Genomic DNA, 8,949 nt, shown 5'->3' with positions numbered 1-8,949 from the left:
TCCTTTATCTGAGGCTCATCTCTGCCTTAATTTACTCGGGAGTATTTGGCCTCCAGCTCACTGGAAGGTGATGTAAAAGAATGTGACTCTGGAGAGAGAAATTTGTTTCCAACAATACAGTGGGTCAAAGGTGTTTCCAGTCCTTGTCATTCCTCAGGAGGACCCTATGGGGGAGGGGCATTGGTTGACCCAGAGGAGGACTCTGAAATCCTGGCCTCAGAGGGCTCTCCCTGGGCCCGGTTGGATCAGTGATTCAGGGCCTGAGCAGCCACCGAGCCATTCATTGGACTCTCCAAGTTAGAGGGAATGAAGTGCCAAAAGAGGTCTCAAGGGGGCTTCTAGAAGTAGGTAGGGGTGGGGATACCCAGGTGGCAAGGCCTCGAAGGGCGCTGGGAATATGGCAGGAGAAGTAGGTTGTTGGCAATGGGAGGAGGGCTGAAGAATCAGATCCTCATATCTGCCCTGCCCTGGGGAGAAAAACACTTTTTTTGTTAATCACTCGAACACTCAGGTGACACATGCCCGGCCTGCCTGGGGGACCATGTGCCCCTTCCCTTCCAGGAGATGATGGCAGAGCCAAGGGCAGGACATGTCCCCTCTGAATGCGTTGGGGGTTCCCCTTCTCGGTAGGACCCTGCTCTCCCACCCTGGAGCAGGGCCAGCCCTGCCCAAAATGCCACCCAGAAGGGGTTCGTCTGTCTCCGAGGGCCCAGGGAGGGCATCCTGAGGCCTGGCAGAGCAGGGCACTACGTTCACTGTTGAGCTGGGCGGCTGCTGGCATGGGGCCAGATCGGGGAAGGAAAGGACTGGCTTCCATGGGGTAGATGGCGAGTGGCCCCGGAGAAGGCACGATGGGGCAGAAAGGTGGGGAGGCGGGAAGCGAGCTGCCTCTGAGCTGCGCAGGCCAGGCGGCTGAGGCTGGCTTCTCCAGGTGCTGCGATCCCTCGGCCCCTGCAGCTACAGCTCACAATTGGCACTTGGGAGCGCACCGGCAAGTGGCAGCGAAGGGNTTGGGAGCGCACCGGCAAGTGGCAGCGAAGGGGGCTGGCCGGCAGCCGGGGGTGGGGGGTGGGGAGGGCGCCAGGGATGACCCTGGCAGCAGTGGTTGCCCTCCAGCCCTGCGCTGGGGGATGGAGGGCGGGAAGGAGTCTCTTCACCGTGTAGGGGAACGTTTGGAGGTGGTGGCGTGAGTAGACCAGGGGGCGCTCGGTGAGCGTGAATAGCCCACGAGACTGTAGCGCCCGAGTCGTGCGCAGACGCCTGTGCGCGAGGGAGCCGGCCGGTTGACCGGTCCGTCCCCACCTCCATCCATCCTTGCGTCCTGGCAGCTGGAGCGCGTTGGGAAGCCCTGGGGGCCTGCCCCTGGAGCCGTGGCGCCCCGTGAGACCTGCAGAGCTCGTCCCTCGCCGAGTAGCAGGCTCTGGCCGTGCTGAAGCCCCTCTTCGTCCGCTGCCTCCCCAACTTGGAGAGCACCTCCAGCGTGGCCGCCTCCCGCCCTCCCGCAGCTGCTGTTCCTCCAAAGTCCAGCACCGCGCCAGGCGGCGGGGAGTTGGGAGTCCTGGGCGCGGCGGAGCCGTCAGGGTTGGGGCACCCGGAGCTAGCGCGGTCCGCCTGACCCGGTGCCCAACTCTGCCAGGCTCTGGGCCCCCCTCTCCCGTCCCAGGTCTACTGGGGCGCCCGACCTTGTCTGCTGGAGGATGCCACATCCAGACATCGAGTAGGGCGGGGCAGCCGCTGGAGGAAGGGTCAGGGAGCCTTGGGGCTGGGGGCTTGGCCGGATCTCCCTCCAGTGGTAGGATCCTCCCTCTCAGCTGGGCTCCTTATTCTCTCTAGCTGCATCGTTCCTTCCCGGCTCTGCTTCCTCCCTGCCCCTTCTGGGTTTCTCTCCAGCCCTCTGCTCTTTCCTTTCCTCGTTGTCTGCCCCTCTCCCTCCACCCACTGGCCTTTCCGGCTCTTCTCCCCTTCCCCTGCCCCCCCTCCTATAAGGGAGTCCCTAGAACAGGGCTGATGGAAGAGGGGGAAGGGAAGGGGGAGGGCGAAGAGGCAGGAGTGGGCGCAGCTTAGCAGGGAGCGAAGCTCAGAGGGATGAGACTAGGCCCAGGAGAGGGGATATCCGTGGAGGGTCCGGACTACAGAAGAGGCGCTGGGCAAGTCTAGAAACTAGGGGGTTCTGAGAGGGAACTGGGGTGGCAAGGAGCGGGCACACTCAGAGAAGCTGGAGTCATTTTTTTGGAGGGGACACAGTTGGCACCGGGCAGGTTCTGTTTAGAGCACCCCCTCCCTCTCCCCAGGGTCCATGCTTTTCATCACAGCGACCGGAAAATTTGGGGCAGAATCTGGGTTTCCAGCGAGGTCTCTGACCATCTTCAGGCTGTGTCATGAAAAGATCCATTCTCTTGGAACTGTGGTTGGCAGTGGTGACCTACGTGGTGATAGGGGCCGCGATCTTCAGGTTCCTGGAGCTGCCAAAGGAAAAGGAGATGCAAACCATTATGAAAGAGACCCGGGAAAAGTTCCTCCGGTTGCACCCCTGTGTTAGCCGCTCATCATTCCGGGTTCTTGTACAGGTGAGGGGAGGGGGGGGCACGAAGTAAGGAGAGCACCAAAGGGCCACTTCATGCCGTGGTGCCAAAGGGAAGAAACTACTAGGGACTGCTTGGGGTGTGTGTGGGGGCTGGTATTTTTTAATGAGGCCTGCACATAGCCAGTGGAACTTGGGAGTGAGTGGGGAGGAGAGGATGCTGGGTAGGAAGGTTCTCCTATTCATATACCCAGCCAACCAGGGGAGGAACCAAAGAAAGGGTCAGGGGAGGGTGCGAGAAGAACATGCAGCAGGCAGGCAGGCAGGCAGAGCTAGACACCAGGGGAGAGTCTCTCTCCTTCCCACAGCTGTGACTCCTCCCTTTACATTTGGGTGTCAGGCTGAAACCCCCCTGAGACCTCAACAGGTCTCTGCTTGGAGGAGAGGGCTGGGAAGGGGGGTCGGAACCAGGAGCGATCTTCTTCTCTTTGATTTGAGAACCAGTGACTGAAGAACTGAGATTAAGCTGTAATCAAAGAAACAAAAGCTTGACCCAACTCGTCTCCCATTTCTCTGGGCCTGAGGAATACTGGAGTCAAGCGGCACCCACAGAGGGCTGAGAAAACCCAGGATATCCCAGAGGGTGGAAAAAGTATATGTGTGTTGGGGAGACGTTTCTGGACTACTGAGGCCAGGCCCTCGGCTCTGTACACAGACCCCAGAGACCGAGGTGATGGGCTTCCCTCATGGCAGTGGAAATGTTGGCTAGCTTGAGAAAATCCTGAAGAGCAGAGCCTGGAGATGGGGGTTGGATTATGCTGGATTTCTGGGGGGGGGGGAAGGGGAGCTTTCTGAATAAAGCAATGCAGAGAGTTGGGGGCGAGGCTGGTCCAATGGGAAGCAAAGCTCTTGGGGGAGAAGCTGGATTCCTGAGCCTTGGGGAAACCCCGAGGGAAGGCGAGGCAGAAATGATTGGGCATTTACTGGCTCTAAGACAATCATCAGATCTATTCTCTTGTCTGGACCTCAGTAAGGAGATGGAGTAGGACTGATGGAGCTCCAGGCGGGACCAGGAAGTAGGTGAGCAGAACCCGGCTGCCCCTTTAATCCCTTCCTTTCCCCCTTGTAGAATGTGGTCACCTCTGTGACTGTAGGTATGGACCCTGGGGCCTACTTCACCAACAAGACCCGATCAACCTGGACCACAGAGGGTGCCATCTTCTTCGCAGGCAGCCTTGTCACCACCATCGGTGGGTAGGGCAGGGGCATTGTGGGGAGGGCCAGTGGGTCGGCAGATTGCCAGCAGAGCACCAGTCAGGCCAGTAGGAAGAGTGGGAGAGGAAGGTGCACTTACAGAAAGGGCCCTAACCCTGGCTCTTCAGGGGCTTCCTTCCTCCCCAAGTCAGGCAGCCACCTGCCTTCTTTACCTGGGCTGATCACCTCCACCTCTCCCCGAACCCCGGCCAGTTAAGCTGGGGATGCAGTTAGAGAAAGTCCTCTGAGCACCTCCCTCCAGTTCCTGGTGTAGACAGCACCTTCCAGGACCCGACTCCTTACTCTCCAGGGTAGCCTCGACTGCCTCCTCACAGCCAGTTGGGGCCCTCCTGAGGGCAGAGGGCAGCGGCCTGTGGCTCAGGACCCCAGCGGCTAGCACTGAGGAGGCAGCGGTGGGACAGGCCCCTGCCCAAGCTGACCACAAAGTCTGGGCCAGGCTATGGGAACGTGATCCTGCTCTCAGATGAGGGTCGCATTTTCTGCGTCTTCTTTATGGTGTTGGGGATCCCACTGTACGGGATGCTGTTGACGAGCACTGGTGAACACGTTGGCACGAGCCTGCAGAAAAGAATCGACTACGTGGAGCATTTCTTAAGCAGGAGGCAGTTGTGTGGCACCCAGTTGGTGCGCTTCCTCGCCTCCGTATTGTTCCTTGGGATCGGCTTTTTGTTCTTTGTGGCGCTGCCGGTGATGGCGTTCATCTCCCTCGAGAACTGGTCTGAGGTGGAGTCCTTCTTCTATGTCATAGTGACACTCACCACCGTGGGCTTCGGGGACTTTGTACCCGGTGGGTGAGAGGCCTGGGCCAAGAAGGGAGGGACCACAGCCCCAGCTGGATGGGGGCAGGGCCCGTAGGGGGAGGGGCGGGGAAGCTTGGCCAGGTTCTCACCCTGGGGGCAAGGGGCAAGGGGCAGGGGAGGGGTCCTAGCAGCTGGCCAATCTCAACTCCCCCCACGGCTGCCCCCAGGCACGAACCCGGTGAATACTTTCTGGGGCTACCAATACCTCGTCTTGCTCTGGATCATTCTCGCTCTCTTCTACTTTGCCTCCATCATCACCATGATTGGGAATTGGATCAAGCAAGAGATGAACAATTTGGAGGAGGTAGAGGACCCCTCCCCGCCCCCCAAGGAGGACCTTAAGGGGAGGGCAAACGAACCTCCTAGGAGGTTCCCTGGGGGAACACCAATAATGCCTGCCCCATCGACTATGACTGCCCCATCTAAGACCACCCCGTCTATCTCCACAGCCCAAGTGAAAGGCAACTGAGAGCAGGGCAGAGATTCTCTGGCCTCTGGATCCTCAGCCAAAGACGCAGGCCAGGATGCCCTTAGATTCTGAAGGCCTGGATTCTAATCCGGCCTCTGACACTGGCTGGGTTGCCTTAGGGAAGTTACCCAATCTCGCGGAACCTTTTCAGTTCCTCCTCTGCTAATGCCTGGAGGCCCTTCTGGGTTAGGGGTGCGGGGTGGGGGTGGGGAGGGTTCCAGCTTTGAAGTCTCCTAGGAGCCCCCCAAGGACTCTGCCACACAGTGGCCCACTGATAGCGGTACTTGAGTAACCTCAAAACGCGGGCCTCGATATGGCAGCAGGGGCAGCCGGGGCAGCAGACCACCACCATCTCCGCACTCAAGTCGAGCCCTCAGGGGCCTTTCATCACTGCCTTGGATTCGATGGATCCCAGCACGTGCTTAGAGTTCGCGGAGGAGTTGTCACAAACGGAGATCGAGCCCAGTTGTGTGGTCCTCCGCTTCCGGCCTAAGGGCACCAAATCCCCCATGAGACTTACCTTTACCCGGAGACGGAAGAAGCAGAGGCGCCGCATCAGAAAGACGCCCCAAGAAAAGAACGCCTAGTTTGGGGATGGGAGGGACTGGCCAGCCCCGCCCTCTCCCGCCCACGGACCCTAGCAGCAGGTTCACCCCAGCCCCCTCTCCACCCGCCCATTTTCGTGCAGTCGAAGATCTCCCATTCCCCTTGGGGGCCTCTCCCTAGGGACTGTGCCTCCTAGCCTGACTCAATAAAGAAGCCTCCTAGCCACCCGCTTTGGTCCCGTCTCTTGTATAGTTCCGGGGGGGCCGGGGCCGGTTGGGACCGGGGGTGGGCGGAGGTTCGGTGCAGTGTCCTCTGGGTGGGGTCCCCAGTGGCTTAGGTGAGGGCTAAACTCACAGGCGGCTTGGATTGGACAGACCCCTGCGCTGGCACCCCAGATCCTCCTAGACTACAGCTATGCGATCTGGGGCACCTCCCCAAAGGGGGAAAAAACCCAACCCCCAAAACCCGGCGGGATGAGAAGCATTTGTCAGTGAGTGACATCTTCAGTTTCCCTGCGAGTTTTCTTCTTCTGTTTTTTAATTACGCCCCCCTCCCCCCACCAGCTGGTCGCGGAGTTTATGATTCTGGGGGCGTTTGGAGGGAGGGTCAGGCCCCAGGAGTGGCCCTTAAGTGGTAGGGCCCGAACACGGGACACGTGACTCGATCCCAACGACCTCCACCCCCGGCTCTCCTTGAGCCCAGCCTTCCAAGCTCAGTTGTCGACCGTTATAGGAAGGATGGAGGACGAAAGTTCGAAGCTCTCGGTGAAAACAGAACCACTGGACCAAACCCGGGGTCAAACTCCGGTTGAGGAGGCCGGAGAGAGCCAAAAGGATGGCCCAATGCTCTCAGATCAGGCGGATCAGGTCTCGGGTCACCCGAGCCTGGGAGCATGCTCTCTGGGGAACTCGGTGGAAGTAAGGTTTCCCTGGGGGCCGCTGGGGACCACAGGCGCCAACCCTCCGGGCCCACTTCCCCACCGCCCACCTTCAGGCGCCTCAGACCCCAGCCTCACTTCCACCTCCGTCATTCCTCAGGGGCCAAACTTTGCGAAGCTAGAGTTGCCGTACAGGGTCTCCAAGATCTCTGCCCAGCCCTAAGGCTCCGACCCCCACTCGAAGCCATTCACTGACTACAGGCCACCTTACCAGGGAAGGTGGCAGGGACTGTACTTGGGACTCTTTGGAAGGGGGGGCACAAAAAGGGGTGGATCCAAAGCGGGTAACCCCAGCTCCAGCTCTTTCCTCTCGGCAGGATTGGGAGGAAGAATTCACAGAGGACAAGACTCAACCCGTGGACCGCAGGCTTTTGACACCGACTTTCATGCGGTGGGATGAGAACCGGGAGGGGAGCAGCATTGAATCTGCCTCGAGCAAGGTCGCGCCCTATAATAGGGGGAGCCCGAGCAGCTCAAACCCCAGCGAATATTTGCAGTCCTCAAGTGGCGGCCAAACCTACAGAGACAGCCCTGGATCCTACAACAAATCCCAAACTACTAGTCCGTGGGCTCTGGGCTCGGGTGGGAGCCCTGGGAGGGCTCTGTCTCTCCAGGGCTAAGGGAGGAACTCTAGAGCCTCTGCAAGGCCTTGTTGGGGGAGAAGAGCGGGATCCCGGGGTTGGGGGGTGGTGGAGCTGGACTGGGGGCCAGGGGCTCTGTTAAGTCTCTTTGTTGATTCTAATTGCTCATCTTCCTGCCCTCCTCAGATGAATCTGCCTATAGCCAAAAGATCGACAATCCTGCGCACGTCGCCTACTGGGCTGAGCAAAAGCACCAAGTGCGTGCGGGCTGGGAGCCGCCGAGGGCCAGGATTCCAGGCAGCTTGGCTATAGCCCCCTGTCTGAAGCAGCCAGACTGGGCCTCTGACCCCTGAACCTCACGCCCTAGCAGCCCTTTCTGCCTTCTTTTCCCAGCTGCCCCTGCCTCTGCTCAACCTCTTGGAGGAGGAGACGCTGGAAATCCTTACCAAGACTCTGCAGAGTGAGCGCCCGGGGAGATGCCCCTACCCTGGGGGCAGGGCTGGGGAGCCGGAAGAGCTGGCGGGGAGGGCGGGGGAGGTATGGGAGAGCGCGTGTGCGCGCACTGGGGGGGCCGGGGAGGAGGAGGGATCCCTTGGGGCGCCGTGCCCCTCTCCAAGGTCCATTCATTCTGACGTCTCCACTATTTCCCCGAGACGCCGCCGGCTGGGCAGGGACGACTACTGCCATGTTGGCCGGCTTAGTGCCCGGGCAACCCTCTAAAATGCAGGAAAAGGGCCGATCTGTGCGGAGCTGAGCGCGCAGACCCGGCCCCATTCTGAGAACGCGAACGTGGGGGGTAGGGTGGAGGGTAGCGGGCTCCCGCCGGCCAGGGCGGGGCCACTGCCCACCAGCGCGTTCTCGGGCCGCCTCCTGACCCCCCCGCTCAGGTTACCGCAAGGGCATAGGGAAAGACCACAAGCTGACCCAGCAGCTCCAGATGCAAGTGGAGAAACTGAGCAAAAACCTGAAGAAACGCAGATTGCCCACACACTGAGCGCCTCGCGACCCCCTGGGAACCCCACCCTGCCTCTCGAGAGAAATAAAGGCGCTCTGCCCTCTTGCTCAGCCCTCTTGCGTGTCTGCGCCTGCGTCGGACGCGTGCGAGGGATGTGGATAAGGAGGCGGTGGCCTGGTTCCATGTGACTCCGCCGCCCCGCCCCGTGACCTTCAACGGTCACCGCAGTGACCTTGGGCGTCGGGGCGCCCCCCTGCGGGCTCCGCCTCCTCCGGAGCCCATCCACACCGCCCCGCGACCTTGAGTGACTTTCGCCTACGCCCGCCCCCCGCGCCATATAAGGCGTAGGCCCAGCCCCCAGAAGGCTGGTTTGCGCGCGAGGCCGCAGCCTTATTTGCATACGCGGGAGGCCGAGGAGACAGTTGTCAGAGCTCGCCCCTGGCTCCGCCCAAGGATATCACGCCGAGGGCCCGCCCCTGTCCCCCCCTCCCCGCGCTCCCATGCCTCTAGTCGGTCTCTCGGGTCCAGGCCTCCAATAGTGACTGGGTGTGCTGCATACCCACGCATGAGGCGGGACTGGTAGGGGAGTAAAGAGGATTCTGCGGGACTGGCGAGCGCGTGCGCTCCCCGGAACAGATTTCCAAGCTCCTCATTTCCCTCTCCGCCCCGCCCCGCCCCCTTGCTTTGCCTTGGCGCCCCTAGGCTCCTCCTGCGTTTTGCATATGCGCCCGGACCGCCCCGCCTCTTCCCGCGTTCTTGGCTTTGCAAGCACCGCCCAGTCCGCTCCCTACCGCGTGCTTCCCGGCCAGCAGGCTAACGCGCAGGATTCGCCCCGCCCCCCCGGTCCCCTGCTTTGCATACGCAC

The 8,949-nt window shown here is 60.8% G+C and overlaps 2 protein-coding genes and 1 long non-coding RNA gene across 3 annotated transcripts; 2 read left to right on the top strand and 1 right to left on the bottom strand.

The window, feature by feature from the left end:
• Nucleotides 1-2,024: 2,024 nt before the first annotated feature.
• On the top strand, nucleotides 2,025-5,084 carry LOC123256121 (potassium channel subfamily K member 4-like). The gene is made up of 4 exons (XM_044684809.1): nucleotides 2,025-2,567; nucleotides 3,651-3,771; nucleotides 4,233-4,583; nucleotides 4,764-5,084. The coding sequence occupies exons 1-4, from the start codon at nucleotides 2,379-2,381 to the stop codon at nucleotides 5,063-5,065; spliced, it is 963 nt and encodes a 320-aa protein (XP_044540744.1). The 5' UTR covers nucleotides 2,025-2,378; the 3' UTR covers nucleotides 5,066-5,084.
• Nucleotides 2,376-8,042, bottom strand: LOC123256124. Its single transcript, XR_006506821.1, has 3 exons — nucleotides 7,576-8,042; nucleotides 5,359-5,554; nucleotides 2,376-2,462 (listed from the first exon to the last, which is right to left on the bottom strand). It is a non-coding gene; the product is annotated as an uncharacterized LOC123256124 (long non-coding RNA).
• CATSPERZ (catsper channel auxiliary subunit zeta) lies at nucleotides 6,334-8,197 on the top strand. The gene is made up of 5 exons (XM_044684810.1): nucleotides 6,334-6,528; nucleotides 6,866-7,109; nucleotides 7,316-7,386; nucleotides 7,523-7,589; nucleotides 8,017-8,197. The coding sequence occupies exons 1-5, from the start codon at nucleotides 6,349-6,351 to the stop codon at nucleotides 8,121-8,123; spliced, it is 669 nt and encodes a 222-aa protein (XP_044540745.1). The 5' UTR covers nucleotides 6,334-6,348; the 3' UTR covers nucleotides 8,124-8,197.
• Nucleotides 8,198-8,949: the final 752 nt, after the last annotated feature.

The sequence above is a fragment of the Gracilinanus agilis genome, unplaced genomic scaffold (assembly GCF_016433145.1).
Source record: "Gracilinanus agilis isolate LMUSP501 unplaced genomic scaffold, AgileGrace unplaced_scaffold56181, whole genome shotgun sequence".
In the NCBI taxonomy this organism is placed as follows: Eukaryota; Metazoa; Chordata; class Mammalia; order Didelphimorphia; family Didelphidae; genus Gracilinanus; species Gracilinanus agilis.
The sequence above is the reverse complement of the archived record's forward strand: the minus strand, read 5'-3'. Positions and strand labels throughout refer to the sequence as shown.